Below are 24,697 nucleotides of genomic sequence, written 5' to 3'. Positions count from 1 at the left end.
TCAGCCCTGAGGTTCACGTTCATTTACTGAGGGATGGTGCGCAATCATTCGCGGGAGACGCAGTGCTGCTCTGAGTGGTATACACGCACTAAAATTATTACACGGGCAGTGCTGCCGGTCACAGTCAAAAGACCACAAGTTGGGGGTTTTACCGTGAGTATGAAATGCCAACAAGGAAAAATTAAATTGTAGGGGTAAAAACATACAAAATAACACAATAAATGCACATATGCATTTGAAGGGTATGTATATGTAGCAGTTATAGTACATATACATATACAAATATATATATATATATATATATATATATATATATATATATATATATATATATATATATATATATATATAGCATATTGTTACTTATTTGCAGCGATTCATTATTTTTTTATTCATTCGTTTATTTATTGTCTGAAACAAGATCTCAATTATTCCATTGCCAGTATCTTGTTTTTCAACAAACAAACCTATTTTAAATACTTCTTCTTAAACAGTAGGCATTTTTCTTTAAGCTCCCCCCCTTTTTTTTTACAGAAATGTTATAGAACCTTTTTAGACAGATGGTTCTTTGGTAGAGGATATAAAACGTTACGGAACCTTAATGTTTTATATAGAAACCTAATGAACCCTTTTTTCTGAGAGTGAATTCTGAAACATCATTCACCAGCCGAACCTTGACCACACTCACCTCCACAGATAGATAGATAGATAGATAGATAGATAGATAGATAGATAGATAGATAGATAGATAGATTCATTTAGGTTATTGCTGGATTTTACCCCACACAAAAATTGTCCAAAACGTCAATAGCTAGACTTGAAATAAAAAGAGCAAATGGGACTTCTGTACCTCACCAGGCAGCTTTCCCCTAGTTTCTTTGATGTCGATCTGTGTGCCTGGACCCCCCCCCCCCCTTAATAAGTGTTTTTTTCTCCATTTTCCCCCAGTTTTCTTTTAGTATGGGTGACAAATTTGAGGTGAATCAATCACTTTCTCATAAAGGTATGAAATTTGGTACAGTTGTACAGTTTTAGGCCCTGAACATTTTCACATACGGAGCTATTGCAAAAGTGTCATGTGGCGGAATACTTTCCACCATAACTGATTTTTTTTTTTTTTTTTTTGTTGTTTATTGAATTTATTGTTTTCTGCATCATATTCCCTGAACCCACACCACAGAAAAGGTGATGTCTACCTGTATGTTTTGATAGTCATGGATAACAACGATACCACACGCAACATCATAAGCCTTGACCACCTTCTGCCTCTTCTGTCTTCTGTAACTCAGTGGAGGTTTTTGTTTGACCTGCAGCACGGATTAGGCCTTGCAGAGGGGCAGCTTTTATAGCATAATCGCAAATCCATGGCCAACTATATCCTGCCACACCCAGGAAAGTTGAGATTTGTTATCTTTTTTTCAGTTTTAAAAGGAGCAGCATGCAAAACATGAACAATTAAATTACCCATAATTACATCAGCTATGGTCATACCTTACGGTAGCAGCTGCTACAGCCCTTTGACAATTTCAATATAGTGCTCTCTGTGGTGGGAAGTTGTTTTGATTAATGATCTATTAGTAACTATTCGCCACCACATTTTTTAAAAAAACACCACATTTCAGAAAGAGATTATTATTTTTCTTTTTTTTGTATCTTTAAGGGATATCTAGGGTCTAGGAGGCCTAAATAAAAAAATGCAACAAGCTTGATTTAAGTCAGTAGACTTTTTAGTCAGTAGAGGCTGTCTCTGCCTCACAAGTCAGTCAACATCAGTCTTGGTCAAATGTTTCACCCACGTGTGAAATCATACAAGATTTGGGAGATCTCCACAAAATTATGAATCCATTGACAACAATTGCCTGCTAAATCCAGTAAGGCAAATGTTTGTTTTCATTTGCAGTTTTGGAACATTCAAGATTGTGTGAATGTAATCAGGACCCAATTCACGACCCTCTGGAGTATAAGATGGATTCAATTTTGTGAGATAAGTTAATTAAGATAAGTAAGACTATTTTCTGCCAGAAAACAAAGTCTAGACACTGTCTCAGTTTGACAATGCCCCTGCATAGTAAAACGCATACATAAACATTGTCAAAATACTGAACAAGCACTTTATCACACAAGTTCCACTAATGCAACAAGTTCTTAGCTCCAGGGCAAACAGAGTTGGATTGGAGAAGAAAACCCTATGGCATCTGCATCCAGGAATAAAGTTTACCATTGATAGTGAAAGCAACACAGAACTGTGAGTCAGGATGAACAGGAATGCCAGAATATGCATTTGTTAAATCAATAACCGAAAACCCACAGTCTGATAGAATGTTTTACAGTAGTGTTACAACATCTGCTGGATGTTGAACAGTTTCATTTATGAAGGTGTTTTAATGGTCTCCACCCCACATTTGGTTTCTTTTCAGGCAAGATGGGGGAGGTACATGGTGAAATTAAGGAGTCAACAATGGCACCTTGATTTATGATGGACTGAGTCGATATTTTCTTTCACCCAGTCTAAAAGTTTTGGCTGGACAATAACATAATTTGCATCTTTAATATTTCCAAAAATCAATCTTGCTTAGAGCCCTCAAGCTATCAAATACTGTTAGAAGCAATGCTTAGTCTTTAGCAGTCAATCAGTCTCTCTCTCTCTCTCTCTCTCTCTCTCTCTCTCTCTCTCTCTCTCTCTCTCTCTCTCTCTCTCTCTCTCAATATTCAGGTTTTCTGTCTTTTCTTCCCTCAGTATCTTCAACTGTGTGCATAGCTACACATACACCAGCAGCTCTTTTCTTTTTTTGTTTGTTTGTTTTAAATACAGGTGCTTTTCCTCAACATACATCATAAGCTCTTAGAGACTCTGGCCTTCAGGCTTTTTGACAACCAAGTCCCCTTCTTGATATATCCCATTATATCTGATCACTGGCATATTTGCTTATATGATTTCGTTCTTATATTTATGGTTACATTTTCACACTTCACATCAGTTCGAATCAGTTATTATCAGTTATCATTAGTCACTAACTACTTACTATGGTTACATTTTATTGACCACTATCTACTTGCTATAGTTATTTTATACTACAATATGATGCACAATACATAATTCAGTTTTGGCAGAAAGTAAAATGGTCACCATGGCTGCCACCAGACATTTCTGCAATGGCTCACTATATCTGAAAATGTTCAGTGCCACAAACTGTAAAACTGTAACAAGTTTCATGCCTCTATGTAGAAGTAAAAGTTTTTTTGACATATCACACGGACTATCTAGTTTTGTTAACACAACGTACCTGAATTCACCATTAACTGTTAACATCAACAATTCATAATGTAGTATATATGGTATCATTGCAATTCTTAACCATCAAAACATGGTGGTAGACACAATCCTTTCTGTGTTATCATTTTTGGTTCAGGAGATATGATGAAAAATACATAATTCGGTTATGGTGGAACACAAAATGGCCCTCAAGGCTGCCACATGGCAATTGTGCGATGGCTCCATTTTCCTTTTTAATTTCAGGGCCCCAAACTGTACAAGTGCACTATAATGAAAAAGTGAATGATTTCTTTCTTTCTTTCTTTTTTTCTTTCTTTCTTTCTTTTTCTTTTTTTTTTAACATATCTTCGGGACTGTAAGCAAACTGTGACCATAGTTGTTGCAGATTAGGAATAGTTAAATGCACAAGTTCTGTTATGATAATTATAACAGCCTAATCAGGAAGGCATAAAAATCAAAGCCTTGTCAAGAGGGCTGTCGGATCCCAGAATGTCAGTAATGAACAAATACAGTGAATAAATAAGATTAACCTTTATCTCTAATATATCAGGTGTTTTTTTTTTATTGAAAATACATAAGGAACTCTGACTGAGCCTTGGGGCTAGCCACTTGTACATAGGCACACACACACAACAAGCACACACACTAAGCAATACTATAATTATCAATGGATGGATCAATGGGCATGAACTGAAGATGCTCTCTTTGTGGACACATAATTTAATCTGTCAGAATTATTACTTAAATGAAGGAAATCCTGAGAATGCCCTCAGTCTCAGGATTGCCTTCATTTACGCAATAATTTAGTCTGTCAGAATGAAGGCAATCCTGAGAATAGATTATATGGTACATTATTAGAATATAGGTTACTACTGAATATATGGTACTTTTAAAGGTCAGAGCTAATCTCAGTAAGCTGTCATGTGGATGTAGTGACTCTTTAGCAGAGAATTTTAACATGAGAATGTTGAAGCTACTTGTGCATACATTACTTACATGGCATTAGAGAGATATACACAAAAATAATCTATTGCAACATGTTTGCTTAATATTTCTCATGGCTGTTTAAAACAATTATGTGCGCAATATGTGAAAAACTTGCAAATGTCAAATTATTCAGCTGACATACTCTACATTCCTTAACCCCATACAGGAATTCTGTCATGGAGGGAGAAGATGTATGACTAGACACTGAATGAAAATGATGAAGATTTTCAGGGATGTGTCAGGAGTCGGAAAAAGAGGCTGAAGGATATTGCAGCAATTCTGATAAGCCTATGTGACATATAATGCAATAAAGAACTGAATTTATTCTAAATAAATACATATAAATTACCTACCATGAAAAAAATGTGTATGCAAGTGTAAATTATTTGCTTTATATTACTTTTTATACAACATTCATAACAATATTTGTGCATTCATATTCCTTTACACCTGTCCTAGGCAATTGCACCAATTTGTCCTTTATTTCAACCCCCTTTAACTATGACGCAATACAAGAGTTTTATCACTGGATGGCAGTATTGCAACATTATCACATTGTCACCTACAGTAAAATTTACGTCACATAACACAAATTCTCGTCTCCGTGCGGTTTGCAGCAACAGGAAATCATGGTCTTTATCTAAAACATTTGCTTTCATGTTGTTAGGTACAGGAGAGTCACATTTTAAAAATTAAAGTTCAAAAACATACTGAGACAATTACGTGCTCTACTTTTGCCTCCGTCATTCCTCTTTCCGTGCATAATATTTTTCCTTTGTGGCATATATCTTCAAATAAAATAGTGGTTATGGGTAAGAGCGCGTAGCATAGACATATGTATACACATCTATGTTGCGTAGTATCTACAACAGTTATAGTAAAAGTAGCCTATTTTTTTCCTGTTGATCTGCAGTATTGTTTTAACGGGTCAAGGCAACTGCGCAGGCGCCGCTCGTAGGCTACCCTCCAGTGCCATAGCAACCAGGGTAACGCTAGACATCAATATGGTGAGTGTTTATATAATTGGTTCATTTTTCGCTGCTGTTTTGTATTTTATCAGGTAATTTGTACTGTCCTGACTATAACTCCTATACAAACATGCAGTGACTTCGATGTATTAGGTGACCCTTCATACAACATTGTTGTCACTGTAAGCTAACATGAGCGAACTTTAATTGCTAGTTAGCTGGCCGTAAATGCCAATTGGTGTAACCAAGCAATAAATAGCTGGCAAATATTAGCGCGGATGGATGTCTTTGTGTATGTTGGCGTCTTTCCTGCTGCCGTTTAAAAGGGAAATTATGATAAAGACGGTGTTTAATGTTACACCGTTGCTATCATGTCTACAATACCTATGTGCTATTTTATCACTGACAACACAATCCTGCATCTCCCCGTCTAATTCAATGTGATGATAATGTCTCTAGGCCAAAGCAACCACTGTGAGAGAGGCACTGGCGAAATGGGTGAGTGGCAGACAGACACAGCTGAAAACATACAGAGAATATAACTGTACATAATACATGCATAACTGTGCAGTATAAATCGTCTAAATCTTCAAACAAATATGTAGAATTCATAGTTGTGACTACATATTTCGGTGTGTGTGTGTGTACAGGAGGAGAAGTCAGGGGAGAAAGTGAGTGAGGCTACCGCCATTAAACTGTACGGTCAGGTTCCTCCTATAGAGAAGATGGATGCCTCTCTCTCCTCACTTATGAACTGCGAGTGAGTTCTGTTGCACAGCTGCTTAACACAATTGCTTATTTTAACAAGTTTTTACACATTGGTTGATATCTTTAGTATGCTTCAGAATACAGCAGCATAAGAAGTTATTTTAAGGCAGAGATCTGTTTTTCCTTATTTATGTGATGTCTTTCAGATCAACTAGCTTCCCCTAGTAGTACGTGGTTTTCAACAATGAAGTACATTTTTTCCAACCACACACATTCTTCACACCACACACGGTCATGTATAAGATAAGACATGATTATCTTATACATGTTCAGAATAAGATAATCAAGTCCAAAAGGAAGCAGTGCCTGAGAGACTTAACTTTGCAATAAACTCCTGTGTATTTTTAAATAAAAATATGCACATTTATTAGTTTCAAACTATAATGGGATTGTTGGGATTTCGGTCAAATTTGTGAAGATATTTGTAAAGAAAATGTCTAATGCAGTGCAAGTACTAACCTCTCAGCCTTTGATAAGAGGCTGTGTTATTCCAACTGTGAGAGGAGCTATGTTTTGATCCCACAGATATTTAACAGTTGAGCCAATAGGTCACTGTGTAGTTTGCCTTTAAACTCTATTTCCATGATGTTTTTTTCACTCCTATAAAATTCTGAAACTACATCTGCATAGTTAGTTAGTTACAGCAAGTAACTAAGCAGCTGATTTAGTATGTTTAATCACCAGTGTTTTAAACCAGACTACTATATAATTGTTCAAATACCTGATATGTTAATTGTACTGTTTCCTCCACAGAAAGCTGTCTTTGTCCACAAACTGCATAGAGAAAATAACCAATCTCAATGGCATGAGTGAGTGATGATTGCATTAATGCATAAACACACTCTGTTAACTGGTGTATAGGTGGTGGAGTAATGTGATCTTGTATTGTGTGCTTCCAGAGAACTTGAGGATATTGTCATTAGGAAGAAATAATATAAAGGCCCTCACTGGACTGGTAAGTTACATATGAATCTGAATGAGCACTTACTAGTTTGATTGTTTTTCTGTCTTTCTTAAAACAGTTTTATAACTTATTCTAACTTAAAGGTGTTTCAGTGTATACACATTCTAAAAAACTACTTGATTGCATGTTATTTTGCATCAACAGTGTGTGTGTGTGTGTGTGTGTGTGTGTGTGTGTGTGTGTGTGTGTGTGTGTGTGTGTGTGTGTGTGTGTGTGTGTGCTCGCGCGTGTGCGTGCATGCATGCATGTGTGCAGGAGGCAGTAGGGGACACATTAGAAGAATTGTGGATCTCCTATAACCTGATAGAGAAACTGAAGGGTATCCAGTGCATGAAGAACCTCAAAGTACTCTACATGTCCAACAACCTGGTCAAAGAATGGGGTACAAAATTACAACATTGCGTTTGTTCATGGCTTCATAGAGCATTTATGAGGCTACGTGACCTGTTTCAGAAATGTAAACACCTTTTGTTTTAATGTAAAGGATACATATGTCATCAGTGATATCAGGCTTTTATTTACACTGCAGACTTAAGTTGCATGTTCTCCTGGAAGCAAGTATCCTCTTTATAAATTATTGGTGAGGAAAATTCTTATCAGAATAAAAGTTGTCACACAAGCTAAAAAGCTCAGTTGAGTGAATATTTCTAATGTCTTAGCAATTATCTCTTCAGGTTGATTATTCTCTCAGTCTTTAATTTGTTACATTTTTGTCTTTACTGTGTGTGTAGGCGAGTTTGTGAGGCTAGCTGACCTGTCTTGCCTCATAGACTTGGTGTTTGTTGGAAATCCTCTGGAGGAGAAGCATTCAACTGAGGGAATCTGGATGGATGAAGCCTCTAAAAGACTACCAAATCTAAAGAAACTAGATGGTACGAGTGTTTCAGCAGCAATGCTGAAAGACATTGATCAATATAAAACAAATAAATAACTAAGCCAATTGCTAACTTATCCCTTACATCTTCAAGTTATGTTGGAAAATAAAAATCACTTTACTTACAGTTATTTATGAATAGGTTTCAGTAACCTCTATTTAATTAATTTAAATTGATTGCCAGTACAACATAGTCTTTGAGTCAATCAGCTGAGTTCATTTGAAAAAATATAAACTCTGTCAGCAGGCACAGACACGATATGCTATATCTGTTCTCCTTGTATAAAAAACATTTTTTTGGTGCATGGTCCCTGGCAATTATTATTATTATTATTATTATTATTATTATTATTATTATTATTATTATTATTATTATTATTATAATAAACTAAACTGAACTAAATTATTAATTAGAATGACATTCAGTAGAGTGCATACATCAGCCAAGCCATATTCAGTCAAGCCTAATCCAGTAATCCAAGTATAGTACTGAAAAAGGACTACTCTGTATGAAAACATTTAAATCTTCTAGATCTGGGTTTTTGGTAGGACCCCCTTAAACTGTACTCACTCATAGATACCAGTCAGCTTAATAACCCCTCTTCCAGTAAGATCCATGCATTATGCCATGAGAAAATTAACCAAAAACTAAAAACACTGTATCTTACAATGATAAAGAAATTAAGAAATTCCTGGATCTTTGCTCCAGATATGCACCAAAAATGTATGTGGTCCATATTCTGGGTTGAGAACCATTCCTCATCCAAGTTTCATGGAAATCTGTTCACTGTTTTTGTGTAATCCTGCTGACAAAACAACCAACAAATGGACATAGGTGAAACCATAACCTCCTTGGTAATATTGATATTTACTTGGGTTTAACTGGCATTTAGATGGCAATTGAAATTCCTTTTTTCCTCACTGTTGATTCCTAACAAACATATTTGTTTCCAGGACACTTACTAGAAATTACTAGGAAATTACAGACTTGTAAATGCTGAAACAATAAAAACCTAATAGCAATAAAGTATTGCTTTGAATTTATGGTCATGACCTTTTCTCCTGCTGTTTCCAGGAACCCCAGTCATCAAACAGGAAGAGGATGAAGGAGATGGCGAGAGCTGAAAAGCACAGCTGTCAGTAATACTACAACACCCTTCCCTTTTTTAAGTTTTGTACAGTTTGTCATGGTGCTTTCCTTACAAAATAGTTAGAACAGCATAGACAAGTTGTAGAATAAAGCACAAAATAACAAACAAATGCACAAAATGTGTATGTTTTAGAGTTGTTAAATTGACTAAAGACTAAAGGCCTTGTAAGTTTGGGACCGAAACATTTTATGACACCTTAAAGGCTGCACATTTCCTAATGCTATTTAAAAGACTGTTTTTCATTACTTTACTTTATTGCTGAGATAGTACCATTTGCAGGGCAAAAACACTCTACTGTAAATTTACAATGTGTGTTTTCATTTTCTTGCTTCACATGCCTTTCTACATTCTTCCAATTAAAACTAATTCACTGTGTAGTACACACATTATTGATAAGATACATTTGTGTGGACTATATGTTACTATTAGCACCAGTACTTTTACACCTTTTCCAGCCTAGTAGGAGTTGGCTTTAAATACCTAATGCAGTCCTCTCTCCATAACAACACAATTGAGGGATGGATATAGCCAAAACTCACTTGTTGTTTTGTTAAGAGAAGAACCTAGACTTCTGGGATTTTACTGTCAGTTTTGGGTTAATTTTGGAACCATAGTTTCCACTTTGTTCCTGATCTGTGGTACCACAAGTACTGCATGTAGCATATTCTCATTGATTATCAATAGCTGTCAAATGATTTTTATATTTTAAAACATTTGAAGTATTTTTGCGGATTCAGTTTGTGAGTTGTTTATGATTTAAATGATTTGGGATACTTAAAATAAATACTATTAAAATATACCTCTGGTCCAGATTATATGTGAAAAAATGCACTCAGTTTGGGGCATTTTCAGAGATGGAGCCATCGCAAAAATGTGATGTGGTGGTCATGGAGGCCATTTTACTTTACGCCATATCTCAATGATCTATTTTGCATCATATCTCGTGAGCCAAACATATTAAACATAGAAAAGGCGATGTCTACCCCCATGTTTTGATGGTCAAGGATGACAATAATCCTGTTGAACCCTGTCACTTTAAATATAAAAGTAATCTTGAAATTGTATGACAATATAGTATATAATAATTTGGTAATTGGACTAAAAGATACAAACAGGATCTTTTTTGAATTAAAACCAATATGCAGTGGTGGAATGTAACTAAGTATAGTACTGTTCATCAGTTGAGTACTTTTTGAGTAAATGTTTCATCTTTTCCAATAAAAATGATCAGGATTCCTGTACATTTCTATAAATCTTATAAGCGTTTTAAGAGATTATATTATATATTATATCGGTTGGTTCCAGGGATGAGAATGGAAAGAACAAACTTTGTCTCCTTTATCTTAAATGGAAAGCATGTGGTAGTTGTAACTGTGAACCAAACACAAGGGATTTCAGAGGCAAATATTTGACTTTTTACTCCATTACAGTTTCTCTGACAACTACAGGTATTAGTTCCTTTTCAGGTAACAATTATGCACAGCCTTGCTGTCCAGTGAAAGGATCTTCAAATTTGGTGATTTTTAATGTCATGTTTTCTATTAAATTAAAGGAGTATGTGTTCTTTAATGGGTGGAGAACATTCTCCTGCTTCTAAAATAAATAAGTTAAAAGCTCCACATGTAAAAATACATTGTCACAAAAGTGAAAACGGCTGTTTATCTGAGCTCATGAAAAGGTGACTTCTACATACATATGATGATCATCAGTAGCAAAAGTAATCCAAAAGCATTTATATTAGAAAAACATTGACCGAGTCCAAAGTAAAATATCCCAATACATCTTCCACCACTACCAGGTAATGTTATCTAATTGGCATATTTAGACTTCCCGATGTCAGACTTGGACAGGAAAGAGGACTCAGATGCAGTATTGTCAGAAGTAATGTCAAGTTTTATTAATCTGTTTTTGCAACTCTTCAGAATGAATGATAACAGAATGGCTATGAAAATCTGGCAGACGTACAAGACAAACAACATGAAACACAGAATAACAAAAACACTCCTGCAGGAGGAAAACCTACTCTCTTCTAGAAATGAAGTAAAGTATCAAAATTACAAAACAAAATCTCTCCGAAGAGGAAGCGCAAGGGCTATGAAAAATATCTACTCTTTCTTATAAAACTTAATAAAAAAATCGCTCACAAGGAGGAGAAAAGAAAAGCTATGAAATCTCAAAATGCAAAACACAAAACCTAACCAGAAAAATACAAACTCAAAATCACTCCTCTCAAGAGGACAAAAATCAGATAAATAAAACAAGAACAATACTTATCAGGGCAAGGTGACTTGTGACTGTGGATCAGGGCTTCAGTACATGGAAGACGAAATACTTTGGTGACACAGACAGGGGAGGACAAAGACTTTATACACATGGGGGAAGGGAACACAGGTGAAAACAATCAGGAATTAGGGATGACGTCAGACCAGGGACACAAGAGGAAGGGCAAGTGACCTGAAACGAGAGGAGAGTTACTTTCAAAATAAAACATGAAATTCACGAGACAGACCATCCTGCTTTCTCTCACAGGCTTGACTTGACTGACATGGAAGGCGGGGTATTCTCGTAGGGACCGAGGCAGGCGTAGTCGAACCGCTGCTGACCAGGTTTTTGCTCCATGTCGAGGGATTCTGGTGTACCACGCATCGGAGGCCGGTTTCCAGCTGTTGGTTGAGGTCTGGCCGTTTGCTTCCGGATGATATCCTGAGGTCAGGCTGGCTGTGGCTCCAATTAGTTTGCAGAATTCTCTCCAGAACTTGGATACAAACGGGGTCCCCGGTCCGAAACGATGTCCTTCGGGAATCCGTGAACTCTAAAAACTTGAGTCATCATTACTTCAGCCGTTTCTTTGGCTGACGGTAGTTTCGGTAGTGCAATGAAACGTACCATTTTCGAGAATCGATCCACCACTGTGAGGACCGTAGTGTTTCCCTGGGAGACCGGGAGCCCGGCGACAAAGTCCAAAGAAATGTCCGACCAAGGTCTGGATGGGATGGGGAGCGGTTGTAGCAGTCCAGTGCCAGCCTTGGAAGATGTCTTGTTGCGAGCACAGACCGAACAAGCCTCTATGTACTCCAGGACCTCCGGTTCCATAGCTGGCCACCAGAATCTCCGGGAGATGACATACATGGTTCGTTTGACCCCCGGATGACACGAAAGCAGCGAGGTGTGAGCCCAATAAATCACCTGTGGCCGTAGCTCAGCGGGCACATACAGACGATCGTCAGGGCAGCCACGAGGTGACGGGGCTCCACCATTAGCTTGCTTTACCTAATTTTCTATAGGCCAAGTCACTGCTCCTACCACACAGTTCAGTGGAAGGATAGTTTTGGCTTGCTTGGTCCTAGGCTCGGGATCAAACAGTCTTGATAGCACGTCGGGTTTTACATTTCGGGATCGTGGCCTGTAAGACAAAGTGAAAGAGAAACGGTTAAAAAACAGCGCCCACCTGGCCTGGCGAGAGTTTAATCTCTTGACTTTACAAATGAATTCTAAATTTTTGTGATCTGTCCAGACAATGAAAGATTGCTCGGCACCCTCCAACCAATGTCGCCATTCCTCCAACGCTAGTTTAACTGCCTGCAGTTCTCGGTTGCCAAAGTCGTAGTTCCGCTCTGCTGGAGACAACCGTCGTGACAGGAAGGCGCACGGGTGCATCTTACCATGTTTTTCGGATCTCTGAGACAATACTGCTCCTACTCCATCATTTGACGCATTGTAGTGGGAGACTACCTTCCTTATCCGTCCAATTATTCCACTATCAGACCCTGTGACTCCGCTCAAAAGTTAAAGTCCAAATCTGAGGAGAAACGGCTCTGAGACTAAGTCCAAAACCAGAGGCACGACAGCTCAGAGACTAAGTCCAAATTAGAAACAAGACAGCTCAGAGACTAAGTCCAAATCAGAGGCGAGGCAGCAAGTCTTCAGTCCAAAAGGTGTTTATTCCAAGAGAAGAAGTTATGAGGTACCCCGGGGCAACTGAGAAATCTCCCCGATCACCCTCTTTTATACTCGGGATCAAGGTCACCAGTGCCCTCCTGGACCACCCCCCTCGTCATGATCATGCGAGACTGTCATCTTACTATTCTCATTTTTGTCTGACTTCCTTAAGGCCTACAAAGTGTCTCACCCAGGCCCCTATCTGTGACCTTGGGTGAGCTGTAGCTGCACCTGCTGCTCCCCCACTCCAGCCTTTATTATAAAGGGAGCATCAAACCTTGGTCTTTCATCAGGCTCAAATTCCCTGTTAACACAGAACTGCAAGGCGTATTCTCAAATCAATGTATATGCATGATCATGACCCTGTTTATATTTGCCACTACAGTCCCCCCTTTGGTCTTTCTAAAAAGGACCAACACCTCAAACTTCAACATCAGGGAGTACAGTTGTCTTATCATCAAAACAGAAACAACAGCATGAGTATACTGTAAATAAAACACAATATATAGTTTCAAACAGCGTAAATGCAACCCCATCCTACGAGACTGATAATGAGTATCAACCCACAGGGAAGTGCTTCAACTATCAAGACAATAGTTGAGAGCTCTCCCTGAGCCATCTTCTGGACCAGCCCTCAAACAGATGACCCATTGATATTCATTGACAGGTTTCTATTCTGACCTGGCAACATGACAGGGGAAACGTCCTCGCCAATTAGCTGTTTATGAGAGGTAAAATGCCCCACCATGTGGCCCACCAACTGACCTGTTCTGCTGGTGCAAACATAATATGTGTACATACAGCATTAAATCACACATTGTGGTTAACCCTTTGAAGGCACTCGTGACTGTAACACACGTGAATCAAACTCTTGATGAATTACACCATTCAACACCTAAAGGTTTGTTTTTAAGCATGCATAACTAGGTAACTCGTGCTCATGTGAATATATCATAGGTTTAAGATTTTTTTTTTTCCCCAGAAAAGCACAAGATTACATAGACAAATTCTTAAACCTTTTAGAATTAGAATATTATCTAGACACACTTTGTAAAGATAATCCCTCTTTGGTCAGTTCAGCAAACATTAGATCAGTAATTATTAGATCATTGATGTAAAACACTCATACCACCTTTTGTTTTTGTAAAAAAATTTCTTCTGGTATTTTTTCCATTGATCCAATTACATAAAGACAGGTAAGAGCTCTATCCAATCTTAGCACCTGGACTTAAATGACACGCTTGGGTTATTTGTTAGCCTTGGTGACATATTACCCATGGTGTTGCCTTGGTTAGTGTGGCGGCCCTAAGGCCAACATTACACCAGAGTCCCTATGAACTTACTGGTTTCCTGTAAACCACACTGGTTTAATACATTTCTTGTGCTTTTTATGGCACTCAGCTTTCTGACGTGACCTTCACAAATGAGTGCCCGCTTTTCTTCATCAACACATTTACAACATTTGACTCTACATAACTATGTTGAATACAAGGGATCGTCGTACAATTGTCGGAACATAATTTATAAACCTGTCAGCCTGTCTCTCTCCTTGTACAGTAGTCTCTGTGTTGATAGCTCACCCTTCTTCCTGGAGGGTGCAGGTACTGACAGATACCTCTGCTCTGTTGTATCCATTTGGATTGTTCCTCTGCAGGAGTGGACAGCAACTTCAGCCAGGCTCACAGCCTTGCTGGCACATTTGTCTAAATTACATTTTGACCTCCATCCATGATGTTGATGTCTTCCTAGCTGATTATCCACGGAGAGCTCATCCTGTAGTTGTGGTTGGGCTAATTGTTGAAGGGCTGGATTCACACATTTTTATGGTGGTAGCATTGCCCCCATTGGTGGCCAGATACCAGGTCTCATTGCTGCGCTTCATTAGCCTCACCACGTCAGGTTGGTTGTGTTTCTCCAGTTTACATACTCCAACTCCTCCTCGTGCTACACAGAAAAGGAAGATTAGTTTATCAAGTTTACATAGCTGTCATTCCTTTTAATTTTTCATTGGCAGATTTGAGAGTTGGAACTCCATCCATCCAATTTCACTGCCATGTGCACTGCACAACAAACAAGACATTCAGTTATGTCTGAACAGTCACCTCTGTGACTTCCTGGCAGTGGTATTCTTTTGACGTTTGTAACGTACAATACACTCTTGTTGGTCTTTTTCTGTGCTTCTTAGTTTGGCCAAATCTCTTTTTTCTCAGTTACTCTTTAGCCGACTCCATCTACTTCTAAAAGTTTCATTTTCTGATTGTTTCTGTGTCCTAACATGACGTGTTTGTGCGTATTACCTGTAATGTCACCATCCATTCTCTTGTGTGGTGTGGGGTAGTCCCACCCAATGTTTACCTGGAGCATTAGCTATTGTGCCATCGGTGGTTAGTGAACAACCATATGTGACAGCTTTTACATACAGAAGATGTAGTAGTTCTCCCATTTTCACTATGCCCTTGTAATTGTGGCTAAGGTGACCATGGTAAGTGCACAATTAACATGTGGTGTGTTAATAGTGGCACATGTCATTAGGACTTCTCTTTCTACCTCCCCCCTTGCGAAACCTGAAAGGGTTAGCACAAAGAGAAAGAAAACAAAGAAATTAATCTGAGTCAGAGAACGCTCTGACTCTGGCCAGAATTCAGGCATGGACGGGTGGTGTCTATCTTGCAGGCCGGACGGTCCTGCACGTGCACTTTCCAGGGTGTCACTGCCCGTGGTTGTGCTGGTGGCATCATCCTCGGCAGCCTCTCCGACACTACTATCAGTCTTTCACCTGTTAGAGGACACATCTGTAGATTTGAGTTAAAACCCATAAATAGTGCTGCTGAAGCGGTCCCTCTATAGGGCCCCTGCACTATGGCAGTGGCATTGGGCATCCAGTGAGCATTTCATGCAGGGTTAGATGGGTTAGTCTGTTAGTTTGTGAGTGCATAGACATTAATGCAAATGGCAAAGCATCTTCTCAGGTGAATTTACCATTACCATCAGCCATGATTTTGGCTATTTTAGTTTTTGATACACCACTGGCATGTTCTACTGAACCTTGTGACTGTGGACATGTTATATGTATGTTTTTATTAGATACTTGATGTTTCTGTAGTTCAAATGATGATTTTACTTCTTCTGTAACAGGTATGTGAACTTTGATGTGAAAATCATGATGCAATCAACACAGACACTTTATATATATGCTTTTTTTAAAGGATCTCAGTATTTTCAACATCATTATATATCATTTCTAATATTTCAGTTCTAATATTAGCTTTGAATTTCTTTGTTATGAACACACCATTTGGACAATAGAGTAGGTTGGTCAAATACTACTTGATTAACAACAGCCTTCTTCAGCTCACACCCTGTACTTCCAAAGAACAGATCATAGCGTTTACTTGAATATAAACTGGCTTAAACTGTATTTGCAACACAATTGGTTATAATATTTGAAATAGCAGCTTATTTGTAATCGTCGTAAATTGTATATATCACTTGCATATAGGTATTCACTTCAGACAACAACCACTAATGAGACAGCATGCTGAAAGGAGCTTGAAAAACAAAACAAAACAAAAAAAACACAACAAAACCTTGATGTACTAAAAAAGGAAAAGTTCACTGAGCTTAGACCCAGTCGACAGCGAGGAGAGAAAGGGAGGGTGATTACGTCACACTGGACGTGCAGTAGAGTGGGGGGGCGCTAGCATCCCCCTTCTCACACACACCAGGGGAGGAGCAATGGAGCTGCAGTTTGAAACACAACTTTTCAGCACACAACTCCCTCAGCCATCAGCAAGATAGGAACCCGCTCTTAAAATAATATAAATCCTGCCCGGGGATGTGTCTCCTCGGCTGTAACCTCAACTGACCGTCACTTGGATTCCTTATCTCAACGACACTTTACACATGCATTTATAAACTCTTAGCCTGCGCGAATAGTATTCATAAGTCAAAAACAACACACAAGAACAACCATCTCATAAATCACATTCAATACTAATATATCTATTAGCACACACATTTTAGACCAGAACTATCAAGTTTGTCTAATAACCTTCACACCGTTTGAGTACTGCAACACGCTTAACCACTTATTAACAGTAATACAAAGATCTTTAGAACAGCAAAAATGTCTCCAATGTCTGACAGTTACATCAGCACCAAATCACACAACACTGCAAAATAGCACAATTTATTTTAGGAAACACAAATTTTTCCAGTAGATTCTTCAACACACACTGAAGACACAGGTAGTTGACAACACACAGTCAACAACCTCATACACTACTTTTTTTTACTTTATTAAACCCCCATAAGAATATTCGAACATTTATTGTTGGTTTAACTGAAACTTTTTGTTGGTCTTCGATTTTTGTTAACAACTATTATCGTTGTTTATTTTCAGTTCAGATTTTTTTTTTTTTTTTTTTTTTTTTTTCAGTTTTGGTTCTCGCATGCATTATTCTCACATTTCCTTTAATTTAGACTTTAATTTACTTTGCTTTTTGATTATTTATCCGATGTTTGCCGTCCATGGACTTAAGGCTGTATTTTAATCTGCATTTCTCTGTCCTACAAATACCCTTTTCTTTTCTCTTAGCCCAAATTGAAGAGTGCTCTTTTTTTCCCACCCTGGATAGTCTCTACCCTTTTTAGCCTGAATTGTCTTTATTTTCAGAAGTCCATGGTCTCAAACTCCTAGTTTAATCTTTATCTCTATCAAAAAATGACTCGTTATCAGAATTCATGCACTCCGGCAAACCAAACCACTTTCTTTTGCAGCAGGAAAGGCTTTCCTCACAGTATGGTTTGCACAAACATTCTGCTAAAGTTTTATCTACTGTGCTTTGCGCATCACGAATGGCATTTACGCCATAAACCTTTCTGGTGGTCTTCTTGAGTGGTTTTAATATCACCACCTTTTAACCACACTAACTGTACGTATGTCAGCCTCCTTCTGGGCTGCTATTAAGGATGGTAAAGTGGTGAGTGGTTCACAGTTTTCGGCTGCCTTCAACCGTCCAACACATGTACCGGTTTCAGCTTGTTTAGCGGCCTCGTCAGCCAGGCTGTTGCTTTTGGCTATTAGGGAACTGCTTTTTTGGTGAGCAGCACACTTGATAATAGCTGATACACTTGATAGATGAATGCTTGAATTAGTGTTAAGATGGCTGCTCCATGCATTACTGGTGTGCCATTCCGCTCTGAGAAAACCTCTCTGTTTCCAGATATTTCCATATGTATGACACACTGCGTATGCATAGCCCACTGTGAGTATACATTTAACCGCTTGCCTTCTGATAATTTGCTTTGCGGCAGTTAAAAGCTTTAATTTCTGCAAGCTGTGCTGAGCATGGTTGGGCAAGATAGATTGTTTGGACTGTGGTAAATATCATCTGGCAGCAACTGTACAGTTTCTTAACCTGTGTTGTTGCTTGTCACGTCTCTGAAGCAGGACCCATCTACAAAGAGAGAGAGATATGTTGTTATTGGCTGATTATGCATATCTTCACGTGGTCTCAGAAACACATTTGTGGGTTGAAGGCAGTCATGTTGCATTCTATCTAAGGGTATCATCATCCATGTTGCAGGATTAACTGTATTGCAGCGTTGGATGTTCAGTTGTTGCTGAGAGCACAACTTCATAACCTAGCTTGTGTAAGCACAAACCTTGGACTGGTGAGGTGGGCATGTATCTGGTGAGATGTATACAGTATTGTTGGGTGTCCTATGGTTCCTGTTGAGGCTCTCTCAAAGCAAAAGCTGCTGCTGCAAGTCCCTGGCAACTGGGATGCAGACCAGCCTCAGAGTTATCTAACTTGGTGCTATAGTATGCTAAAGGTTGCTTACCAGTTGGAGTGTCTTGCATCAAAATTCGACAGGCAAACTGCGCCCTATCTGCAACATATTTAATTATCTGTTCTTTTTGGTTTTCTGAGGTTAAATGAAACAGCATGCAGAACACAAACAGTTAGAGGACACATAATTATATCAGATATGGTCGTAACGTTAAAGTTACGTAAAGTTAAAAATAATGATCTATTAATCACTTTTCGTCACCGTGGGGCTACACATTTTTTTTTTTAAATAAACACCTCATTTCAGAAATGTCTTATTTTCATGATTTTTTTTCTTTAAGGGACGTCTATGGTCTGGGAGGCCTAAAAGAATAAAAAAATGAATGAGAAAAAGCTTAATCTATGGACAACAATAGCCTGCTAAATCCAATAAGGCAATCATTTGTTTTCATTTGCAGTTTTGGAACAAAGTTGGACTGGAGAAGAAAACTATGGCATCCAAATCCATGAACAAAGTTTACCATTGATAGTGAAAGCAACCTTGAACTGTGAGTCAGGATAAACAGGAATGCTAGAATATGAATTTGTTAAATCAGTAACTGAAAACCCACAGTCATTACAACATCTTAATTTATGACCCTAAAGTATTTTAAAAATCTCCACCACCCCCCCCTTTTTTTGGTTTCTTTTTCGGGCAAGATGGGGGAGGTACATGGTGAAATGAGAGATTCAACAATGGCACCCTGATAAATGAGCAATGACCTTGACAGCCCTAGGGCTGAGTGGATATTTTCTTTAACCTGGTCTAACAGTCAATAACAGGATAACAACAGAATGTGCATCTTTTATATTTCTAAAACTCAAACTTGCTTAGAGCCCTAAAGCTATCAAATACTGCCAGAAAGCAAAGCTTAGACTTTAACATTCAATCAGTGTTTCCCTCTTTGTGTGTGTGTGTGTGTCCGTGTGTGTGCGTGTGTGTGCATGCGTGCGTGTGTGTGTGTGTGTGTGTGTGTGTGTGTGTGTGTGTGTGTGTGTGTGTGTGTGTGTGTGTGTGTCTTGTCTATGTGCTGCTCAAAGTCCAGACCTCTGACCTCTGCTGTCTCCTTTGGCTGTGTCAAGGTGAATCCTGGGAAATGAACAGACACCTTTAGCTGGTGCATGTGGTCAGGATTCCTCTGGATCTCTCCCTTCTTGATGATTAAGCTCGGGGTTCCCATAACCTTACTTCTGCAGCGTAGCTTATCTGGTCAGTGCTGTTGCACTTTCCTTGATAATTTGATACGGGCCCAGTCTCCTTTTCCTCTGGCTGTTGTGCAGTGCCTGCCATCTTTGTCCAGGACTCTGTGGCCCACCCGACTCCAGTCTTTGTGTCAGGTGATACCTCTGTAGCCTCCTTCAATTTGTTTGGCTGACATGGCCTGTGTATAAAACACTTCTGGATCTCAATGACAGTCTGCTTCCTTGTTTGCCTCAGCACGGGGTCGGGGAACATCATCCCCTCAGTGATCTCGACTCCGCAGCCAGTAGTCAGTAGAAGCTGGCTGGTGGAGAAAAAGGCTTTTTTGGTGAAGCAAGGTTAATTTGTGACTCATTTTAGAAGAGAGAAAGAGGGCTGAAAAGACAGGGTGTATTGGTTATCCTCCTCCCTCCTTCAGAGAGTCATCCTGGGATGCCTGACCTTGTGTGGAGAAGGTGTTGTTTGTAGGTGTGGAGACAGCACGGAGGAGGTCCATTCCTAATTCTGGCCCTACATTGTTTCTTCTTTATGTTACTCAAACTCTATTTTCCCATTACCGTTTCAGGCCCACTACTGGTTTTAAAAACTTGTCAGTCTACCTTTTTTTCTTTCCTGCTTTCCTGTTACCTTTTCTTTTAACATATTTTACACTATCTTAAACATTCTGTGCTTAATGTGCCTTTTACTGGAGGCACCCCATGGGTGACACAGTACCAAAGTTGAACATTTTTAACCACATTATTTCCCCATTTGTCTGCCATTATTTCAGCAGAGCCTGTAAGAGGGTCAGATAGAGCTTATAAATTTCCGGTTTTGTTCCTTATGTTTTCAGCTGACTCACTGGGACAGATGTGCTTAAACTTTCAATGGACTTATCATTCAAACAAATTTCACAATCACTCTGCTCTTCCCATACAGCGTATGGATGGATCTCATCAAAGCACACACTAACTTTCGGTAACTTATTCAGCCAGGTGGTTTGTATGACACATTCGTTCTGAGCAACGCACCCCTGTAGTATACAGGCTGTATACTAGTCACTGAATGTCACCACAAAGTTTATTCTTTATACTTATTTCATATATATATTTTCACTCATACACCCATTTTATTGTAGTGGGGCCTCATGTAATACTGTACTGTATCATATCATTATTACAGTATCTCATATTGGATCATATTATATTTTCTTCCTATTATATGCTATTATTTTCATTATATTACCCTTTATCAGGTTTGCATAAGTCATTTCCTTTCAATTTCTTACTCACCTATAAGGATTATCTTGAACTCCTTTGTGGGCTAATTCTCTGAAGAATGTTAGACTCAGTGTGATGAATCAGATCTCTTTAATGCATGCTGCATGTAGGGAAGGTCCAGACTGTTCTCTCCAGTCTTCCAAATGTCACTGACTTAAATACAACAGAGTGGAGGTCACATACTTTCACGGCACTTCATATCTTACTCCCTCTCAAAACAATAACCCCTCATGTAGAGATAATTGCCTCTCATATGACTTTCTGACACTCCAAATGGGAGTCTCTCCTCCTCCTCTCACATCCTGATCATATTCTTTACAGCACATTGATTACTAACTGGAAGAGTCTGTATTACCAACTTTCGTCAAATGCCACAATGTTTGACTGATTTCTTGCTCAGTTTCCAATGTCCAATTTCCTCATCATCAAAATATGTTTGTTCAAGCCAAAAATGCGTTCCAACACCTTGATTTTCCATGTCCCGTTTAGTGGTGCAATAGTCATCAGTAATTATTTTATTTTCATTTTTATTCCTGTATCTGTGTCATCATCTACCACTTTATCCTCATCATTCAATTTATTATCATATCATATTACTTTATTTTGCCTATAATTAGCAGTTATTTTAATTACACTTCTCTTATTACTATTTTACTATTTAATTTATTTTAATTTACTATTCTTCTATTATTTACTATTTTTTTTATTGTTTATTAAATATTATTATTACTATTATTATTAGCATCATTATTATTGTCCGTCACCACTTCGTCCCTTTTTATGGGGTCGCAGGGTTTGTTACTGGAGCCAGTCGCAGTTATCTGTCTGGGCAAAGGCAGGGCACTCCCTAGACGAGTCATCAGCTCATCGCAGGGCCCTCACTGATGGCAGTGGCACTGCAAGGTGCCAACTGCACATCAGGAGCAATTTGGGGTTCAGTATCTTGTTCCGATGACGAGCCTACCTGCTCTACCTGCCGCCTATGTTATTATTATTATTTATTACTTATTTGTCACAGCATCGATTTTAATGCTTGCTCTCTACTCCAAGTCTAAGTTCTCTGCTAAATGCAGAAGGTTTGGCTGAAGTCTAAATTGCAGCTGCCCTGACAGTGTCTCATTGTTTTCTGTGCTGGGCGCTGGCTGGTTTTCAAGGTCTCCCCTGATCTATTTTTGATTGTATGTGTGTGTTCTGCTTCTGGCCCTCTCTCTCTCTCACCTCTACTGTAATTTTTCCCACTATTCTCCCATCTACTTCTCACAGTGGAAATTGTCATGTTTCCTTCTACTTATCATTATCATTTATTATCATCATTCTTTAGGTCTTTTCTCTGTGATTCAGCCTCTATTCAGACACAATAATTCAGGTCAAAGGTCCCGGTTAACGGCTACTTATTGGCTCCAGGGGATACTCTGTGCCACCTCTTCATGCAACGGGTGTCAGTCCTGTCTGCTGCTTACTGTGCGTTATGCCCATTTTGTTAGACACTAACTGGCACAGCTGGCGCTGCGCTAGTTTTATCTTCTATTCTTTCTTCCTTGCTGCCGTTATCTTTTTGGATTAGACTGCTCTTCTGGACCTTCCATTATTATTCTCTTTTTCTCTTAAACAATTCCACTGTTTAATTACATATTTTTGTCAAAAACAATTTCTTCTACTACAATTATCTGTTTCTTTTAATTTGTCCTGCCTCAATTGTTCTCTTTATAGTTTACACGGTACTCTTACTCCTCTTTTATTTTAAGACATATATTCATGCATATTTCAATTTTCACACTTTATGTACATATATTTACAAAGGCCTTATATTGTTTTCTTCTCTTCTACTCTACAGCTGTTTCACTATAACAGCCCTCTTTCATAGGTGCTGTTCTTGGATCCGCTTTATCTCTTTATCGCTCCAGAGCACAGCGATTTTGGCTTCCCCGCCAAACAGAACTTCTTGCGCGTCTAAATCGTTCCTGAGAGGGCACAATGATTATTCGTAAGACCGCCAGTTCTCTTGACCCTTCACCTGGGTCGAATGAGCTCTTTGTTCAAATCTCACAACACAACAACACCTTATTTAACGACTTCCAACAACAACAACAACTACAGATTAGACTTGTAGTTCTTTCGACCTTCTTCACGGGCCGCTACAACCTCTTACTATAGTCTCAAACCACAGTAACAATTTATTAGCGACTTCTTCATATTTCTTCATATTTTTAAACAATAACAACTGATAAGACTTAGTTTCTTCGACCCTCTACTAGGTCGCAACAAGCTCCTATTCAAAACCACAATAACGATTTACAACAACTTCTCCGGATTTTTTACACAATAATAACAGCTGATGAGACACTTAGACAACAATAACAACTTGTTCTGACATCAACATGCATTTTATCCTCAACTGATCTGTCCCGTGTCCTCACTCTTCACAGCTCGAGCTATTTGTTTCAACAGATAACAGCTTAGTGCAGTTTCCTTGTGCCATTATTCTCAGTACTGCCACATATTTTACAATATACCATTCCACTTCCAAGACTCAGACACATACAAATCCACATGCAAATTAACATGTTAAAAAGCACTCTTTCACATTTATCCATCTTTCTTCATACATATTTTGTTTTATCATTAAAAGGTGGTTAGGGCAGGCTATGCATGAACATCAATTATCAGACATAATTTGCGTGCGTACATGAACTGACTCGAATAAATCATACTTTTACATAATATGGCTGAAACATACATATATAATTACCAATCACACATACTCACGATTTTGACCTGAAGGCTGCTGCCATGCCTCTTAAATACCTCAATTCAGGTTATTACTTTTTTTTATAAAACCAAAACTAATAATAATAACAATACTTAAAATTATTTTATTTTTATAAAGAACAAAATTACAATGATAATTTGATTAAATTTACCTTAATTTAATTTTTATTTTTCATAATTATTAGTTTTAGGTTCTTTTGGAGAGGTGTTAGGACAGTACCTGAGACTTGTGGGCTGGGAAGGAGTTGACGGCATCACTCGTAAATGAAGAAAAAATACAAATATATCCCTTAATGGTGTATGTGGGGCGCGCCTGAGATCCGCCGTCCCGTTCCTCCCAGTCCGCTGCCGCAGGCTGTGTACTGGGCCGCTCCTCCGCGGCTAGGCTCGCCAAAATGTAGTGGGAGACTACCTTCCTTATCCGTCCAATTATTCCACTATCAGACCCTGTGACTCCACTCAAAAGTTAAAGTTCAAATCTGAGGAGAAACGGCTCTGAGACTAAGTCCAAAACCAGAGGCACGAGAGCTCAGAGACTAAGTCCAAATTAAAGCTGGGAGCAGCGTTGGTCGGGCCCTCGCAATGTCCACACGAGGCATAATGCAATGAAATAGTTTCAGGAAGAAGCTGAAAGTATCATGGTCCAGTAGCTGAAGAGAATTTTTTCTCCAGTTCTTCCAGCTGCTCTACACTCTGGCGATGATGTCAC

The 24,697-nt window shown here is 38.7% G+C and overlaps 1 protein-coding gene and 1 long non-coding RNA gene across 4 annotated transcripts; one reads left to right on the top strand and one right to left on the bottom strand.

Moving 5' to 3' along the window:
• Positions 1-5,156: 5,156 nt before the first annotated feature.
• On the top strand, positions 5,157-9,785 carry dnal1 (dynein, axonemal, light chain 1). 3 transcript variants are annotated; one of them, XM_037125510.1, is made up of 8 exons: positions 5,157-5,268; positions 5,689-5,727; positions 5,880-5,989; positions 6,751-6,806; positions 6,897-6,952; positions 7,217-7,343; positions 7,693-7,833; positions 8,911-9,785. In XM_037125510.1, the coding sequence occupies exons 1-8, from the start codon at positions 5,266-5,268 to the stop codon at positions 8,958-8,960; spliced, it is 582 nt and encodes a 193-aa protein (XP_036981405.1). In that variant the 5' UTR covers positions 5,157-5,265; the 3' UTR covers positions 8,961-9,785. The 3 variants fall into 3 exon arrangements, with proteins under 3 accessions (XP_036981405.1, XP_036981404.1, XP_036981407.1); XM_037125509.1 differs by having other exon boundaries at positions 5,175-5,268; positions 7,732-7,833; XM_037125512.1 differs by lacking the exon at positions 5,157-5,268 and adding an exon at positions 5,278-5,321.
• A 4,118-nt stretch (positions 9,786-13,903) lies between these two features.
• Positions 13,904-24,486, bottom strand: LOC119005136. Its single transcript, XR_005070394.1, has 2 exons — positions 24,209-24,486; positions 13,904-20,260 (listed from the first exon to the last, which is right to left on the bottom strand). It is a non-coding gene; the product is annotated as an uncharacterized LOC119005136 (long non-coding RNA).
• Between the last annotated feature and the right edge of the window lie 211 nt (positions 24,487-24,697).

Source organism: Acanthopagrus latus, chromosome 16 (assembly GCF_904848185.1).
Source record: "Acanthopagrus latus isolate v.2019 chromosome 16, fAcaLat1.1, whole genome shotgun sequence".
NCBI lineage: Eukaryota > Metazoa > Chordata > Actinopteri > Spariformes > Sparidae > Acanthopagrus > Acanthopagrus latus.
Note: the sequence above shows the minus strand (reverse complement) of the source record. Positions and strands in the feature narration are given on the sequence as shown.